Source organism: Morchella sextelata (genome assembly GCF_020137385.1).
Source record: "Morchella sextelata strain SCLS chromosome Unknown scls_16, whole genome shotgun sequence".
Classification (NCBI taxonomy): Eukaryota; Fungi; Ascomycota; class Pezizomycetes; order Pezizales; family Morchellaceae; genus Morchella; species Morchella sextelata.
Window position 1 is genome coordinate 428,473 of NW_025408631.1, and position 18,918 is coordinate 447,390.

General features: G+C 46.1%; 4 protein-coding genes across 4 annotated transcripts; 1 reads left to right on the plus strand and 3 right to left on the minus strand.

Moving 5' to 3' along the window:
* Positions 1–1,715: 1,715 nt before the first annotated feature.
* H6S33_003827 (uncharacterized protein) lies at positions 1,716–4,191 on the minus strand (the record flags this gene model as incomplete). The annotated part of the gene is made up of 2 exons (XM_044835586.1): positions 1,716–3,974; positions 4,147–4,191. 2 exons carry the CDS (start codon positions 4,189–4,191, stop codon positions 1,716–1,718), a joined length of 2,304 nt encoding a protein of 767 aa, XP_044691361.1.
* Positions 4,192–8,881: 4,690 nt separating this feature from the next.
* Positions 8,882–10,119, minus strand: H6S33_003828 (uncharacterized protein; the record flags this gene model as incomplete). The annotated part of the gene is made up of 4 exons (XM_044835587.1): positions 8,882–9,010; positions 9,111–9,595; positions 9,675–9,789; positions 9,868–10,119. The coding sequence occupies 4 exons, from the start codon at positions 10,117–10,119 to the stop codon at positions 8,882–8,884; spliced, it is 981 nt and encodes a 326-aa protein (XP_044691362.1).
* A 2,063-nt stretch (positions 10,120–12,182) lies between these two features.
* On the plus strand, positions 12,183–14,144 carry H6S33_003829 (uncharacterized protein; the record flags this gene model as incomplete). Its single annotated transcript, XM_044835588.1, has 8 exons — positions 12,183–12,204; positions 12,302–12,415; positions 12,473–13,047; positions 13,106–13,501; positions 13,563–13,638; positions 13,697–13,872; positions 13,933–14,000; positions 14,075–14,144. 8 exons carry the CDS (start codon positions 12,183–12,185, stop codon positions 14,142–14,144), a joined length of 1,497 nt encoding a protein of 498 aa, XP_044691363.1.
* A 2,076-nt stretch (positions 14,145–16,220) lies between these two features.
* On the minus strand, positions 16,221–17,579 carry H6S33_003830 (uncharacterized protein; the record flags this gene model as incomplete). The annotated part of the gene is made up of 1 exon (XM_044835171.1): positions 16,221–17,579. One exon carries the CDS (start codon positions 17,577–17,579, stop codon positions 16,221–16,223), a length of 1,359 nt encoding a protein of 452 aa, XP_044691364.1.
* Positions 17,580–18,918: the final 1,339 nt, after the last annotated feature.

The window sequence follows — 18,918 nt, forward strand, 5'->3', positions numbered from 1 at the left end:
ATAGGAGGTATTTTATAGGTATGGTGCCCTAGGCCTACCCAAAACAGAAGCTTCCAAATGATGACAACTACAATCAAGATTTTTCCAGATGTGAATGCTCCCGGTACTCCATCACCCCAATCAGTCGTGGGCAATCATGTAGCGATGTAGAGTACCAACTCTAGGGACCACATAAACACATACACAGCTGTAGAGCAACTACTTTTCTGGGCCGCAGACTCAGGTTCATGGGAAATTCCCAAACGGCCCCCGCGTCCCAACGGCTCACAATCCCCATAACGGCGAGAGTTCCGACGAGTCGATCCAGGGGAACGGTAAACTAAAGTACTCTATCTAATGTACATAGAGTACCTACCCAGAGCTATTAGGCGGGATGCGATGTGATGGGGGATGAGTTAGGGATGAGTCAGGAAGAAAGCTAGGATAGGATCTCGATTTTATTTGATGGGTAGTTTATCCGCAGTAACGACGTGTCTTGTCTAATAACTCATGATACATGCACTCCGTAGTCGAGGAGGTAAGGGACATGAAGTATGTAGTAATGTAGGCACTTCTACTTGAGCTTTGCAGGTGTAGGTACATAGCTGAGTAGAAGCGAAGCGAGGTGAAGTGTGTATTTTTTTCCTTGACCGTCTTCACTTTCATGTACATAGGGCCATTGTCGTATGTTTTGGATCTGAAGCAGTCGGTAGCTACCCACATTTACATACAGTCACGTTATCTCCTAGGATTCAATGATCATATTGAGTCGAACACCACCATGTCCTCTCCCCACGCTCCACCGTGGGCATCCCTCCCCAAAACAAACAAATACCTCAAAATTATCTTCAGGCTCATCGCATCTCCAGATTTTATGTAGCACGATGATGGTGATGCCAGCCATCTCTCAAAACGACGCCATCAAAAGTCCACATAACGTGCAAACATAGAAAAATAGGGGGGGTGGAATATTCGGGAAACATCCCGGATCAGTATACGCATGTGTCCCAACGGCTATTCCACTAGTGGGGAGTGGGGGTGGGAGATTGAAATCGGGGAATTTCGTCAACAGAAACAAGAGTTATTGGGAGGCTCACTAGCTTGAGGAGGCTCAGAGGAGGCACGTGGAATGCCAAGCGGTTTGAAGAGCTTGGGGGCGGAAGAAGGGTGGGGGAGTTTTAACTCTAACGAGTGGCACGTACTGCAGCACTGTTTTAGTAGGCTGAAATGTGCGTATGTATTAGTGTAGTTATGGGTGTGATAGTAATCAATTAAGGCACAGAATCGGATGTCCGGGAGGATTGTAGAAATATGGTTTGATAGAGGATATAGGGTTTTGTCGAGCACATAGCGGCGACAGAAAAGGCTTGAGCCGAAGTAATTTCGCGGTTATTTTACTAGACCTTCGGCTGGCGCTTATCGTTTATGGGAACAGTATCCTTTCCCATCGGAAAGGTTGCATGATTTGGAATTTGTATTTGGATATTTGTATTTGAAGAGTATTAGAACATCAAGAATTTAGATAATACTCTACAAACGATCAGCCAAGAAGATTATAGAGCACTAGTACTTCTTCATGATTGCTGGATTGACTCTTATAGTACACGAGGAAGTCCGCCGAATTTGATATACAACCGTCTATATCATAGCAGATTTGAAAACCTATTTCAAGAAGCGCAACTGGATATCTAAGTCAGCATTTGATAGAAAACCATTGGTAAAAGTGGAGAATCGACTCACGGATCTTTCCCGAAGCTTATAAAGCATCCGTCTAGTCTATGATCTTCTTCCATATAACGATGTACAATCATCGCATCCTGGATTCCAGCGAATATCAAAGTGGCCTGTAGATACCCATACTGATTTACCTCCCATGACACATCTTGCACCTTTGGCTCACCATGATGAGTGTCAAGATAACGCGAGACATATTGTGATGTAAGTCTTAAGAGTAAATCTGTGAGGCCTGCCTCGCATTCTCCATCCAATCCTACTGAATTCTCAAGGCTCTTCCGGTCCCAGCCCAGAATATCTAGGACGCGACTGGCGTTGAGTGTTTCAATAGCATCAAGAACTTCCTGCGGCACAAGCGTGCCCTGGATATCCATCTTCACAATAATTTGTTTCTTGACCGTATTTTTATTTTCATCAAGGAAAACGAGCGTGACCCCTTTGGCTTTGGTGGCTTCATAGAATTGTTTGGCTACAAGAGCCACAACAAAATTTACTAACGCTATCCCATTTTCTCTGCTTATCTGAATGCTTTCAATAAGTCCCGAGCCTGAGCAGATTTTAGAAATTTGTTTCAAGGTCATGTTGTGAGGGAGACCGATTAAGAAAATGCTTCGTAGATTCCTTTCTGACTCATCGGCAACTATCTCCGAGGGCTGCTCTACGGATTTCACGGGCGTGATGTTCGATTTTGGGGCATCCTCTTCCACTTGCGGATCTTCTTGTTCATGCCGTGCCTCTTTTTCTTCATATTCTTCATGTTCCTCATGACCTTCCTCATTTCCTTCATCGCTGTTTGATCGGTTCTGGCGAGACTGAAGGGTTACCAGCTCCATATGCCTCCAGATCTCTTCATGGGATGGTATCGCGAACTCAGTGCGTTTACTTTCACGATCCCCAATAGCTATTAGTGCTGCTACATTTTTGTAATCTTCATTGAGCTCAGTGGATTTTATCGAAGAACATTTCCCATATATTTCCGTATCGCCCTGATAAAATCTGTGGACAGGCTCAAATGGCAAACAAGGGTTTGGGGGTATATGTCTAGATTTCGTCAGGTACTGTGTGTAAGATTTCCTCTTCCGAATCTCTTGGTGATTTAACATGAATTGTCCCGAATTGTGGCTCCTAAATGGTTGACTGTTTTTTGGGGAACTATTTGAGCAATTGAGGGTAGAAGTTCCGTCACGGCGAGAATTTTGTGGACTCTGTAGTTGGCCATGTGATAGGGTTCGAGGCTGACCACAAGATGGGGTTCGGGGTTGACCGTATAATACAGTTCGGTGCTGGCCATACGATTGAGTTCGAGGTTGACCGTGTGGGTGATTATTCGTTTGATTCGTGAACTGAATCCCCTCTTGACGACTATACTTCGGAATTTGTGATAGAGGAAATGGAGGAAGAGAATGCGCCGGGGATGGTTCATTAGCAGAGCAAGTTTTAGGTGACGAAGTTGGCGACACAGATTTATCCTTCTCCGAGTTTATTAGCAGGAATGGCTTTTGAGACCGAACATCCGATGATCGTATTTCAATCTGATTTTCACTTCCTTCTCGCACAGCTTCAGTCTGTTGCGATACGGGCTTGATTAATTGTTTGTCTGGCTCCTCAAGGTTAACCCCACCATGATGATCCTGGCTAAATGTTTGGTGTGCGAGTTTCAGGACCACAGGGTCATTGCTTAGCGTGGCAACAAAAGGTACATTACTCGATCGTGCTAATGGCCCTACAGAGTTGGAGCCTTTTGAATGAGGTCCAACAGACTTTGCTACCTCCGGTTTTCGCAAATGGGGAGGGATCCACGTTTTAGGTTTATTTTCAGTCTCGTTGGCAGCTCGTGGAATAACCGGCCGTAGATGTGGAGGAATGTAAATTGCTGGCCGATTTTCCAATATTTGTTCCTCGTCTTTTGCAAGTGTCTGCTCAATCTGGGTCTTATCATTTGGCTTTTCTGAAGAGGTGTCTTTCGTCCTCGCAATTTCTTTTTTGCTCGCAATTTCTTCTTTGCTCACAATACTCGCAGACTTTACAGCTAGAACACGAAGATGAGGCGGTATTGGGCGTGCGTCCGAGGTTTGTGTTGGATTTTGAGTGGGAATTGGAGGGTGGGCTGGTGGGTTCGAGGTTGATGGAGACATTGTTTCCAGCAACGGTGCCGGTTCAACCTGACTGGATGCAGGACGAAAACGAGCGGATATGTCTCCTTCTTCTACCTTGCGGGAATTATCCCATGTGGGGATCAGGGGAGGAGCGTGATATAAATTCTACGTCAATTGTTAGCATAAGATCAAGATGCTAACCCTTAGATGTTTTTGCAGTACAATCGACCAGGTCCAGTGGTTAGGGAAACGCGCGGTCAAATGAATATTTTACTGTGCGATCTTTTCTTACAACAACAGTGGACAGGATAGAGGAACGGAAGAATTTTAGACTTACGTTCTTAGGATGCTTGTAAGGCTCCCGGGTAGAGGCGCATGCCATCTAACGGCTTAAATGACTATTCCTCCCGCTGCCCGCTTTACCTTTGTTGATAACTGAACGCCTGCACAAAAAACCTTAGCCATAGGTTTCTGAAAAAAGGGGATGTGCCAACGGGGGCGTACCAGGGGACAGAAGAATGTGATGAAAGCGTATCTGAACTTTGATCAATGAAGATAGTAGACGATGATGGCGAGTGTGGGGATGAGGATGAGGATGATGTTGAAGCTGAAGTATTGGGCGGGCGTGCAGGTGCTTTGGTGTGGTGTATTCTCAGTTAGCTCCGGTAACGATAGAGGTAGAATCACACTATATGAGAGCAAACCCACCGGCACCTGGACAACGTCACCAACACACGAACACACCAAAATCACCACCACTGCAACAACCACCATCAACAAGTGGTCACGAATACCAGGAGGTTTCTCTCGTGAGGCCGGAAAAATTTCTTAACGACTGTAGTACTTCAATTGACCCCGTTAACCGTGATTTAATCATAAGGTATCACTCGGATATCTGGGTGAAGGCGTTCATTCATTCCGTTCGAGTCTGGAAGGATCAAAGGGATATAGGGATATAGTTGAGGGTATATAAAGTCTGCTATATGATTCTATAGTTAATTAAGAACCCCATTCCTCTATGCTCTCGCTCCCATCGCCCACAGCAAGAATAGTCTGACTCCTGTGACAGTAAAACCGAGACAACATGGTTACTCCTCCTTAATTAATTCGTCTTTCACTGAAACTTTGGAGAGACGGTTCTGTAATCCTTCTTGTTCTACTGGACATACATCCTACACACAAAAGATATCACTGGATGACGCCTGCAGCACAATTGCAAGGCTACGATACTCAGTAAAGGTCTTCTGACTTCATGAAACATATCGAAATTTCTGTTTCAAACTTCAATCCATGGCATAAAGCTCAGGACTTTACCGCTTTTGAAGGCAGTTATGTCAGGGGTGGTAGGAGTGGCAAGTGATGAGGTGACGCCAGTCACAGCATAAATAGATTTATATGACCATACCCCAAAGAAATGCCAGTGACCCGGGATCTTGGAGCTGGGCAAAAAGGCGAAAGAGAAAAAGTTGAGTCTGAAAGTTGTTGGCGATGCTCAACCAGAGCGAAAACTTAAGCATACGCTGTCACTCGAATCCGCCGCGCGCGGCCATCGACCATCCGTCATTGAATACTCGTGGATAACTATAGGAGTTGTATGGGGTTTCAATGTCAGAAGGAAAGCAGTATTGTTACCTTCATATTGTAAGCCAATCTCCGCTCTATATATATGAGGGTCGGGAAAATCAAAGCTAATTCTGCGGTGACGTCAAGACACTCAGTACATGCATGCACCATGGATTCTTCCCCAATAACGCAAAGAAATAGAACGGTATTTCGTCTGCAAATATTTTGGTGCGCAAAGCACCAGCTAGTAGGTTGGGGGTGTGTGCGTTGGGGGGGCACTGGTTCTTCGCAGGATCCCTTCCCCTCTTAGTGACATTTACCTTTTGAGAGGATGTTACTCGCGGGACAAAAAAGACCGCCCTAATAAGATCTCGGCGTCATGAATCGAGTATTGATGGTTACGATGATTAAACTCTTACCAAGTTCCTACTGAGGCCTCATATAATCTTGTGTGCGAGTACTGCATTGATGACAATGAGGTGCTGGTGTGTTGGGCGGTGGAATTTGGTAGTAGTTATGTATATATAGAGGGCTCTACCTCGCTGCCAAGCTCTTTAATCGTATCACTTTTTCTAAAATTAGCAGCCTACCTACACTTATTTCCTTATTTTTCTTTCTTTTATTTTATTACGTCCACAGACCATCTCGGAGGCTCAGTGGAAGTATATATTAGGTATATAAGAGAGGTATATATGGCTGCGGCTGACGGGGCTCACTCTTCTTTCTTTGGGTTTGTTTTGTCTAAATGCTACCGTGCTTTAGTCTCTTTCTGTTTGGTCCCTGGATCGGGGACACCATATATAGGAAGAAACATTCCTTAAACATTTATTATTCCAATCCAAAAGCCCAATTGGTAGCAATGGCCATTCCGGAAATCCTACGCATATATTAAATCTTCCCAGTTCACCGCCCGGCCCCCGAAATAGTTCTCAATCGCTGTGAACTATTTAACCTGTCCGTGCTACTCCTTGAACTATCCAACCTCCATAAACTGTCACAGTTGGATAGATGGCTTTCAAAACATCAGGTAATAGCCCTCTTTGCCATGGGCAATTTTATTTTGGCTCAATGGAAGAATTCAAGGATGATAACGTTGTAACCCTAACCCTACACGCAGCACCCTACGGCCACGTACCACTGAATGGAGTCCAACTACGATAAAGGGCAAAAATGGGGCTGGTTGGCTACAAAGCTAGGCGAGTCGATATATCCGGAGTATGTTCATGCTAAGATATAATTGTTTCATTTCCTCTCATGTGTTGTCATTGAGTTAATAAAATTCTAAAGTTATATTACGTTCCACGAGCATCTGTGCCCGTGACTGCGTATTGCGGATAGCTAATATCATACTTATATTGCCTATTCTAATACCTATGGTTTAACCCGGTACAATAGTATAGTTGGGCTTTCAATAGTTTAATACTGGTTGGTTAGTGGTTGGTTAAGAGCAACCTGTGCATGGAATATCACTCGAATTATGTTGAGCGTGGGTGGGTGTGTGGCGGTACTTTGGTGGTCAAGAAAACTTTATATTTCAAAAGCCTCTGAGCTTTAACCTGGTTTTATCTGAAAAGAATGCTGAATATAGCTCGAAAGGAGGCCATGAAATACCGAAGCACTATAGTACGCATAGAAATAGATAGACTCATGTTTAGCTATATGAAAAACACTCTGGTCTGGACTATTTATAGGCTACTGAAATTGAACGAGTACAAGTATGAGAGCCTCAAGCACTGGCCCGATAGCGCCTGTGGATCGATATAAGAAAAAGGGTATCCGCATATGCTCAAATATAGAGAGTACTAAAATACCGGGGAAATGACGAAGTTATTGTAACGGTACGTATTAGACAGCATATTGCTGAGCTGCACGGGTGATGTATTGATACTATTTCTCTACGCCAATAAGCCACGAGTCGGTTGTAGGTACGCGAATTTACTTCGGCATTCTCGTACGCGCGCATCATCATACTCGAGCCTCCGGACTGCAAACGATTAATGAATTATCAACCAATCAATCAATCGTCATACTCGAGCCGCCGAAACAAGCGACCTATAAACGTTCTAACAAGCTAGTCAGCAGGTTAAAACGTGATTGGTTATTTCTGTCCACCTCGTTTAATAAATTTGTGTTGTGTGTCTACTAATGTTGTGTCCGGCACATGTCTATTAGTAAACACTCGTACTAAACTCGGCCGGGAAGTGACATAAAGTGCCGTTTTGTAGGTACGCGGGGCGTCTTCAAGGCAAGTAAGGATGCAACGAGTAAGGACGCAGTTCTTTTCTTTGGATCTTGTAATATCCATTGTGATATAAAGGAGGGATATATGAGATACTAGTGTATACGCGACGTAGTACCGCATAGCATATCTTTAAGTCTATTTTAATAAAAAAGGGATAAAGGTTCCCACTTCCCATCCCCTGTAGCTAGGGTGAGAGCGGTAATCTTCGCTGAAATCCATTACGGGCGTGGTGAAGTCAGCGTGCACTGGGTTGATTGAGTACGCAGATTTAAGCTATAGCAGGTATTCAGATAATTATATAATGGTTCAGCCAAATACCGCTGGGACATCCAACCCAATGCTTACATCAGTTCTTTTGGTCACTTTGGCTTTATTGCCTTTACTTATCTTATCTTACTGCGGGTGGGAGTACTGGATTCAACTTCCAAACCCTAACCCTCCACCGAGGGGCTCCGGGCTAGTGGGCCCCTGCAGGTCAACAAACTTCTTGGATCATCTTGCAACTATGCAACCATATGAGAGGTATATCGTACGCCCGGCACCGCACATTTCGAGAGGCTGTCTACCGAAAGATGTATCTTACCGGGAGCAAAGTACCAATAAAGGGGAGATGGAGAGCTTCCGGCGCACTGAATGCTATTGCGAAAGGACTCGAGCTTTTACTTATGGAGAAAACAAACTTGGAGCCTTGGACCTGAACGTCACCACCTTGGATTGAAGAAGATGAGTTATTAAGTGAGTAGGATGGTATCGCGTGAACCCTCTTCTTATACCTCCTACGTAGTTCCTTAGCTGATATCTCATTTCCTAGCCTGCCTGAATACCGCACTTCTACCTCAAGAAACCATTACAGGTTTCTCATTTCCTATCACAATCGACAATTTCCCTGCATCAACCTCAAAAGTCATCGGTGATGAAGATATTAACAACTCACATAGAATCTGTTTTATTGGATGAGTCCTCAAAAGTTGACACTCCATCGGAGGTGAACATTTCCCAGGGTTAGGGTTAAATCCGAAATGACAACAAGGTGTAGCAAGTAGTACAGTCATGACCTTTTTATTCGTTTTCAAAACCAGGGACTCGCCAAGCATAACTACCAACTGCACTTCAAAGAAAAAAACTCCTTTTTGAAAAAAACAGCGGATAACAGAAATAAAAAAAAGGCAAAAAACATCAAACCGCAAACAGGACCACAAAAAATCGTAAAAAAGGGAAACCGCTTGAAATAAAAAAGAAAGCCCGTCCGCATCGTATGGTATTCCAATCAGATCGTTCCATCAATAGGTGCCTTGACACGCGAGATGACCAGGGAATTGACGATATGGTTGTACGGATGCGATACCAGCAAAGTCTCGAGGAGGTCCTTCTCGAGGTCGGTACCCGGATCAATCACCTAAGTCGGATATCGTTAGTAAAAGCCACTCTGGTTTTTTTTTTCCCTCCCTAAAGGAAAAAGAGAAAAGCAGGGGAGGGGGAAAAGTAGGAAACCATACCGGATACAACAAGCTTCTGAGCGAGTGTGCACTCCTCATCACCAACAGCGCTCCCGCCCTCATTCTTCCAGCCACATCCGCAATGATTTCTGTTTTCTGCGACTTGTTAGCGCCGACGAGAGCGGCGAGGTAGACAACGTCGAATTGAGTCAGATCCTGCTTTTGCTGGTCTTCCATCGCCTCTGTGCACTGGAAAGTCATTGATCGAGCGCGCTTTCCGAGTTTTTGGCATAAGGATGAGGAGAGCTCAATTGCGCTGGCGTCGCGGTCGATGTTGTGGATCTGAAGGGGGACTTTTGAGTCGCTGTGTAGTTCCCTCTCGAGGATATCGGCGAGACAGAGGGATGTGAGGGGTAAGGGCCCGGAGCCAATAAAGGCGAACTTTCGCGGCATAGTGGGGAGCATGGAAATCATTGCGTAAATCTCCATGCGGGTGAGGTCCACATAGTTGGTGTAGTAAGGGAATTTGAGGAGCTCAGCATTCACTGCAGGTTTCCGTGATGTTAGTATTCCCTCTTTATGCAAACGTTGTGCGTGGGGGAGAGGGGAGGGGGTTATTTGAACCATCTTTCTCAGAACTAAGCTTTTTGGCCCAGTATGCCTCGAGTTTACATTCTCCCTGAGAACAAATTTCTCGGAGGTGGGTAGTTATCTTGATGATACGGTGATCGTTGACAATCTAGTTATTAACACAATTCTAGTTAGTCTCCGCTCACTGTTTCTTAAAGGCTAGCGGGGGTGAACGGGTATGCCATACCTTTCCCGCGACCTCCTCTTTTAGTATCTCGGCGCACAGTCCAACCAACTTTCCAAAAGCAGCATTGACCTGAGGAGCGGGGTCGAGGTCTCTGAAACTAGCCAGTTCGGCGTAGAGACTTAGGATGATACTGATGTATTTTTCTACAATGTCCTCCTCAAGAGGGCCAAGAGGGGGAGTAGGGGGTTGGTAGAACCTGTTCCCGGCTTGCATACCCGCAGGGAAGAGGTCATGAGATTCAATAGACGGCATTGTGAATGGTAGTAGACGTTAGGGCTTAGTGAGTAGAATGTGTAATGATTGCGCTGGTGAGGGATGCGGGAGAGTGAAGGCGAGTGAAGTGATGATGAACTGGACGAGGGGGAGAAGCACCCTTATAAAGGAAGGGCTTCTGGGATTGAGGTCTGCATGTTCCCTTTCAATTCTTTTAGGCCGGCTTGAAGATGGGGGGAGGTTTCAAGATTTTGCAGATACTGCGATAGGTACATCGACCTTCAACTCCGATAGAAAGCCTTTGACTACTCACGTTGAAGAAAAAAAAGCACGCTAGTGTGGAGATAGCGACAGTTTGGACATAATCGATTCGACGCGGTGAACATACATTAAGTTTGACGTTCGAATCCTGGATGGGTGACAGAATCTGTACCTAGGTCATGCGGGTTATACAAGGGCCCGTCTGTCCGTTTTTGGTGCCAAGTGCCTCATTCTAACTCTATCATCCACTTTTCCCCAAACCTTTGATAGTCGGCAGTTCGATGGTTGTACGCTGAAAGCAAGGGACGATCGGTGAAAGTTCACCACCTGCGTGCTGTTCGAAATTCAGGCCCCGATAGTCGACGCGGATGGTATGTGTCTTTTGTGATCCACGATATGTACACGGTACCTGTCGTCGTGCTTTGTTTGCCGTGCATCAAGTCCCTTCCCGTGAGAAGTAAGCCCAATGATCTGAAAGCTGTCAATCTATCTGAGCGCCACCATACCAAAACCAAGATCCCCGGGACGGATCTGAGTACAAGAACAGCACGACAGCATAATGGTATAACAGGCTTTAAATTAGCAATACCCAATTGGCTCGGACATTGATCAGAGGGTGTGGCGCCTATCGCTTAAGGACCAAGATGCCCTAAAGGATCGCCCTCTCTAGCGAATAATTGGTTTGGCCCGAGAATTCTTCAACCGTCATGAGTACCTTGGTAGCTAGTATTGTATGGCGGGGTACATGTAGACACCTTGATGGTACCTCTGACGCTCTGCTGTCATTTTTTTTTTTCGTTCCTTCTATTTAGTCCAACTGTCGGCGACCAGCTGGATTACCAGAACGTGTTTGACCGTAGATTTCACTTTGTGCAGGCACGATCTGAACTCTTTTGTTTGGAGGACTTTATGTTTATCCCAACTACGGTAGTACCAGTAGCGTTACAGGTACCGTATTCTGTTTGGTCTTGGCAAAAGGACGTAGGAGGCAATGATCAACCACCGGACAGGAACTGTACACGACGCCTTTCATTCTACACCGCAACGGAATCTTTGATAAAATATGATCATAGATTCATTTTTTGTTTTGAGGGTCTCGCCGAATCTAGAGATGAAGTCATTCATTGTGATATTGAAAAGTGGCCGCAGAGCTTGGCAGCTGTTACCAGGATATTTATTTGCACCAGTTTGAGCATATTTGAGGTAGCTACAGTAAGCAATTGGAGGGAGTTACCCTAACAGGTGCATAACAACCAAAATATCACCGATGAACCCACCAGGGTACCCAACGATATGAAGTCCAAAAAATGTGCGCAGCATCGGGACTATGCTGGTTTTAGAATATCAGGCACGAATTCAATTGATGAAGCCGAGATCATCCACACACATGCACCCACGGCCCGGATTGTAAAGAACTTGCTTACATTACCGCACATGTACCTTAGCCCTAGGCAGTCGATGCTGGGGAATCGTAAATGCTCTTGACCTTCCTTCTCCTATTCTCTTCATCATTCGACTGTCAGACGAGTATCCACTGTTCGGCCTAAAGAAACACGGTCCTCGGTCATTTCAATTCCTTACTAGCTACTGCATTCTGTCCAATCATACGGTCTGTGCACCCGTCTAAAAGCACCCTGGTGGTGAGTTACCCTCTTGTGCGCCTTGGCTGGACGTCGTTATCTGATCAAACCCTTTCCTCCAGTCTGTCTTTATCTGATCCATCTGCATCGAAATATCCTGCATATCCTCATCGTTAACTACACATTTCATTTGATATCTTTTATTAGTTTAACAAGCTCAGATTGGTCAGAAAGGCAATTGTATTTTTTTTTTAAAAAAAAATGTCGGTGACAGGCGCACGCAGTAAGTACAACGACGTGGCCTGTTTCAAGCCCGTTTACCTCTCACCCCCCGAAAAATTGCTTGTGGGATTTAATTTTCACTAATATTATGTCTCTAGATGGTGACCTCGAAAGCCAACTTCCAGATATCCGCCCAGTATCTAACAACACCGAAAATAACACCGAAAAAAAAAGCGATGACGGCCTCACTCTGGTCACAGGGGTTCAACATGGTATTTTGCTCATTCTCCCCACATGAAGACACAGTAAAAGCTGATTTTTGTTATCAGATTCTTTGAAAGTTCCCTCTTCAAGATTCTCGTCGACAACGGCCTTGTACAAAGAAAGCAACGCCGTAGAAGACCTCCAACAACAGTTGCATGACCTGATTGTCGATGTGGGAACCGCCTTTATCTCCCACGGCGGCCCTTCTCATCGTGTCCAGCCTGTCATTGAAGCCCTCGGTCAAGTTTTTGACGTCCCGACAAATGTGCACACCATGAACAGTCAAACTGTGATTTCCTTCCCACCGAAAAACAAAAGAGGTCCGCCAGCAATGTACCCCATCATCAAGAGGGGGTCAATGAACTTTACAAAACTCCCTTACGTTTTCGATTTGGTAAAGAGAATCGTCAGGGATCCTGCGGGATTGACTATGCCAAATATCTATGCCGAGTTGGAGAGGATAGAGAGTTTGGAAAGTGCATGGAACCAATACGCAGTTGCGGCGTCATATGTGCCGGCGGCAGCGACGAGTGCAATCATGTTTTTTGGTGGGGATTGGAAAGACGCTGCGATGTCAGGGGCGCTGGCATTGATTCCGGCGGCGTTACTTTTGGTTGCGAATAGATGGGAGAGGCTATGGGTATGTATTGGCTCTTCTCACATGGCACTTTTATTTGGAGTTAATGGGTTGGGAATAGTGGACATATGAATGCATTGCATGCTTTTTGGTCTCGCTGGTGGCTACTATCCTTTCGAAGCATTTCTGCTACTCGACTTTGATTCTCTCTGCCCCAGTCACGCTTCTTCCGGGATACACGGTTTCTATCTCTGTCGTTGAGATAATGACTAAGAATACAATTGCGGGATGTATTCGGCTAGTGTATACGGTTGTATACTTGTGCTGCATGGTGCTAGGGTTCACGCTTGCGCCCATTCTATACAATGCCCCGGGGAACATGAGTGGAGATGGGTTTCAGAGACTGCCGGTGGATCTGTTGTCCACTTGTAACACAAGCCAGGGAATTGTTGTCAATAAGTTTTGGTTGCTTCTTTGTGTGCCTGTTTATATTTGTGCATATAATATTTACCTCAAGGTACTGCGGTGTTTATCTCTTTATTTTCGACAGGATGTGATACTAACCTATGATTTCATAGACACCATGGCGTCAATGGCCTTCCATGATCGTTATAGGTAGTCTAGGTTACGGAGCTGGGTTCGCTTCAAAATACCGTATGCCCTCTTTATAAAGTTTCTATTGAAGTACAGTATTATTAACCCCTCGATCTAGTTTGGCACGCTCCCCCGGAATTCAATGCCTTCGCAGCTTCATTCACCCTAGGTGTTTTCTCAAACATGTATGCAAGGGTCACCGACGAATTTGCCTTTAATGCCATTGTGGCTGGTGTATTCATCCAGGTTCCTGGTAGTTGGGGAATCAGGGGATTGCTTTCGTTTGCCTATGGGGTATGTAATATAACTCATATCCATATGCATAAATACTTATTAATAAATTTGAATGGATAGGATTACGAGAAGGGCATCTACTGGAACTATAGCATGCTCGCTATATGTGTTTCTATATCACTTGCACTGTTAGTCTTCCCTCTCTCTCCTACCTCTATCATGATATAGACTTAATTGTGTTTCTAATCGATGCGGTTAACAGTATAATTTCGAACCATATCTTCTTTGGATTCAAACTTTTGAACCGGGGAGCGCCTCACCTGGATTTTTGAAGTGTATTTAATAATGTCTATATTAACGGCCTTCTCGTTTTTTTTTCGTTTTTTTCATTTGTCGGCGTCTATTCATATTCGGGTCTTTGGAATAATTTTTGTAATCTCTTCGCCTACTAACTTGGGTTGGGTTTGGGTCGGATTAATTACTAGCGATGCTGAGAATCTTATAGATCGTGGGGCCCGTCATTTTGACAATGTTCACCATCTTCTGATGTTTCATACCAATATGATGGCCACATGATTTAAAAACTTATTGGCATCGCTAGTAGGGGGGGGGGGGGGTGATTGGAAGGTTTCAAAACATGAAAGTAAAGAAATATAGATGAAAAAGTGTAAGTAGCTAGATCATAAATCTAGAAATACAAGAGGCGTTTTATTCGTGTTCATAAAGGGTTCCTGCGCCAAATGAAATAGAAAGGTAATGGCCTGGCGTCATGGGTTTGTCTTAATCAAGCGATAAATATGACTACCGTTCTTTAAAGACATACCATGAGCTCGAATGGTTCCTTTGGTCTCGAGAATTACTTAAAAATATCCAAATTATCTAGTCATAAAATTATGGACACAATAATTATAATGAAATGATTAAATAATGGGAAGTTCTACATGTAGTTCGCCGTCGGGCGATCAACATTAATGGTTAAATTCTTATTACCTGTAAATCCAGGTTTTAAAGGGAGAGGAGGGTCGGGAAACTCGAGAACAGTGAGAGTTTTTTTTTTTTTACGAAGATTTGTGTCACGTCATGAATCGGTTCATGGTTTATCACTCGTTTTTCCAAATTTATTTCCTACAGCTAGTTAGCTAATTAACTTACTTTCTTCCCAAACCCAATGAATCATTCCACCAACCCTGTTCAGAGATATAAACCCAATCTAGTCCAGAACAAGCCCCCAAGGTTCCACCAACGTGATAAATCCGATAGAATACTGCTCGATTGTCACGAGAAACCTCCTCGACGTAGTCTGGAGGAGCGCAGCCGTAGTATACTATAGTTGCTGCAAATCGATGAACCCCGAGCTGGGGTACCGTGTACCTGGATGGGTAGCTATTAATTCACGGCCCCCATGGAGCCAATGGCGTATGCTGCGTATGCTGCTGCGTCAGGGCAATAGCCTCGGGAGTGTGAACGTGGCCGTAGAAGTGGTATTGTCAAACACGGCATTATTACATCAACGTGGGCGTGTCCAATATATATTTACATGTAATTCTATCCCTGAACATGTACCACCAGCTGGAGTATTCCCGGTATAAATACGGGTATGTCCCTCTGCTCAGGAAAATGGGTTCACAATCATAACTACTCTACTCTTCTTTCTTGGAGTTCAGAGTCCGAGCGGGCTGCTGACATATAGAACACGCGGAAAGACTGTTCTGTTCCAACTAGCTACACCGACCTACGAACTGGTATACCCACCAAGCCTGGACATGAGGCAGCACTGGCACGATTAGTATTTATATCGTGGTGTATTTCTGCCTATGTAGAAACACCCAGGCACCGGGCCATCACTTCAGGTTTAAACTTGTTTCGTTATTGCCACATATTAGGCTAATAGTTAAGTCCCCACCGGCTGATAGCGCCGAAGGGTGTAGTCTTGGCAACCGAGTGATTCATTATGACTAGAACTGTAGAAGGCAAGGCTTTTTCAAAACTACAGCACGGATTATTGGGGCGGTATGAAGATCATATGGGAAGAACAAAAAAAATCATCTCCGAGACGTACCCCGGGATAGCGTTTGGGGGTTGTGGTCATGTGTGCCGTGTGCTGGCCGCGTTCATACAGAGTAACTAACATCAAAAAAAAAAAACAGCAGGAACTCACTTGATTGGAACTTCCGGGAGAGAATTTTACCCAAAGAAATATTCTGGATTTTGCGCAGTTGAATGCCATCTTCAAATGGCTACAGTAAAACACCCCCACCGCATCCATAACCCCGCGCCCGACCATACCAAAGAACCACCCATAACCCTTTCTTAAGCAAATTGATCCCTTTTACGCCGCATAAAACCCGTCTCATTCTGAACCAAAGCCGCACAACACAACTACCATTGTACATCACAAAGCCGTCAAGTTAAACCCTCGCGCCCCGAATCTCGCGCCTCGCCCACCACCGATCCAGCCCGCCCCACACCAACACACCCACGAGCATCGCCCTCGTAACTAGAGTAACAGCAGTACCCACATCATCCTTCATAGCCAACTCCACCTCCGCGCCTTCACCGCCAAAGTAGTGCATCGGGCAAGTCTCCGCGAGCCCACACGGGCTCTGACCCCCCGCCAGTCCCAACTTCGCGCGGAACCCGTCTTCGCCGAAAACACGTAGGAACTCGCCGCTGTGTAGCAACATTGCATCGACGCCTAAAATGGGGCTGAGGGAGGAGGTGAGGAGGTGGGCACACATGTAGGCCACGAAGCCTGGCGCGAAGAGTTGCGAGAACAGAGGGCTGTCGGCGAGGTGTTCGTGGATCATGAGGTCCTCCTCGCGCAGGTGCCAGGTGAAGAGGAGGGCATAGGCGGAGAGGAGGACGTAGTAGAGTGGATGGGAGACGGGCCCGATGCGGGTCATGGGGAAGAGGAGGGCGGTGAGGAATTGTTGGAGGTCGATGCTGGTGAGGAGTGCGGCGACCGCAATTGATGTTGAGATGATGGCTTCCGGGCCTGCGATGACTGCTTGGATAATGGCGCCGAAGAAGCTGACTACTGTCCCAACAATTGTGCGAAGAGGGTGAAGGAAAGTGTCGGCATCAATGTCTTCAACATAATCAACCACATCGTCGATAGCATCGCCGACGCTCTCAACAACCGTCCCCGCGAAGAAGTACGCCACCACCGCCGCCCCCAGGCCCCAAAACGCCCACTTCCTATTCTCCACCCCCATCGCATACCCCCCCTCCAAGCCCATCGAGATATTCTCCCCCACATTCTTCTTCCTCTTACTGATCGCCGCGCCCTCAAACCGCCTCCTCCCCTCCCCGCTGCTCTCCCCCTCCGACGACAGCGCCACATCCACCACGCCCGAGTCCCTTGCCACCTGCTTATTGTGCGCATCCACCTTCCACTTGACAAACTTCTTGATCTCGCCCATCGACGCGCCCAGGTCCGCCGCCTTCGTGATCTTCCACCCCAGGTGCACCTGCACGTCGCCGTACTTGACGGTGGACGCCGGCGTGGCCGAGAGGTAGTTTGTGATGTCCTGGTGGATGGAGGCCATTGCGCTGGCGGCCGCCGACATGGAGGTGGGCAGCGGGTTGAGGGGCGGGAGCTGCTGGTCGGAGGGCCCTCCGTCGGGGGCTTTGGCCGCGTCGGCGGCCTCGCGGTCGGAGGCGACGAGCTGCAGGCAGTAGTTGACGAGGCGCCCTTGGGCGTCCAGGTCGTATTGGGGGCCCATCTGCTCTTCTTCGAGCTTGGAGAAGGTTTCCTGGGTGGCCATTGGGGGAGCTGGGCTGGGTGGCGTGTCTGGTGAGCTTCTGGAGTGAGGGAGTTAGCAAATCTTTATATCTAGTGGAGGAATTGGATTTGTACCTTTTTTTGATAAGAATTGTTTTATCACTGTCCCATTTAAGCTTCTTCAGCAACAGGGATTGAAACGATTGAAAGGAAAGAAGGTAGGCGGGGGGAAGAACGGTTATCTATCGTGGTGGTCGTGGTGGTTGTGGTTGTGGTCCCGGGAGAAACTCTCACTCCACTCGCAGCAGCGGTCTTTTAGCCACGGTTCGCTAGCGCAAGACACCCAGCTTGCCACATCACACTTGATCTGCATGCAGCCTGCGAGGGTTAGGTGTAAATGCTCTGGCCCCGGTGCTGTTGGAGTCTAGCCGCGGGGTAATAAGGCATTTTGCGAAGTGGAATTGTTTACTGAAGTGTTATTTTTTGATGGCGAAGGGGCAGAAGACGGTAGAGTTCAGCACTTGGTTGTGGCCTGGAACGTTTGCACGCGGCAACCGGTAGGAAAGTGTATTTTTGTTTCATCAAACAGAACGGACATTGTTTCGTTTCACGAATTTGATCGGCGATGGCCTTCAGAATGGATCGGGATGCATTTTTTATATTTAGATGCTCTATTTACAACAGCCAACGGGGCCAATCTTGAATCCATTCATTTGGTAACTTCATTGCTGACAGTGGGTCGAGGACCTTGATATTAATTGTGTTGCTAATGGTACAATCTCTCTCCAGGATACACCTCTCTAGAAGGATACACCTCCCCGCAGTCTTACCATTAGCTTTTCAACGCAGAATGTTCAGATCACCATACCAACGTCGGGTAACGAATAGGGCCATCTTCGCCCCCACTTGAGAGTGGTCCTTTTTGAAAGCTCAAACCACCGAAGAGGGGTAAAATGTTGAGAAAATCTCGAACGAAGCTGAGGTTGAATAAAATGGCATCAGATGATGTCTAGTTCTGAGGTATTTTGAGGGCTCAATTTCCAACCAGCGACTCATTGATATCATAGTTTGTGCCACCAAGTCTCCGCATGGTATGCTGTATGCGGTTCAATGATGAAGTTTATTTCTCACAGGATTTTATTTTCAACTCGTTATTAACATCGTTCGCATAATCATTGCAACGATCAGAACCGGTTTTAGTATCCCTATAAGCCGTAAGTTTGTATCTTTTCTAGGCGTAGGAGGGGATGGGCGAAGATCTTGAGAAAACACGAAGTCTTGGGGAATTGATAGAGAGGCCTCGAGGATTTACCGGCTCTACATCTAGCAATCCCTCACGGGCCCTACGATATAGTTAGCATCGATCTCACTGCAAGAAAAGA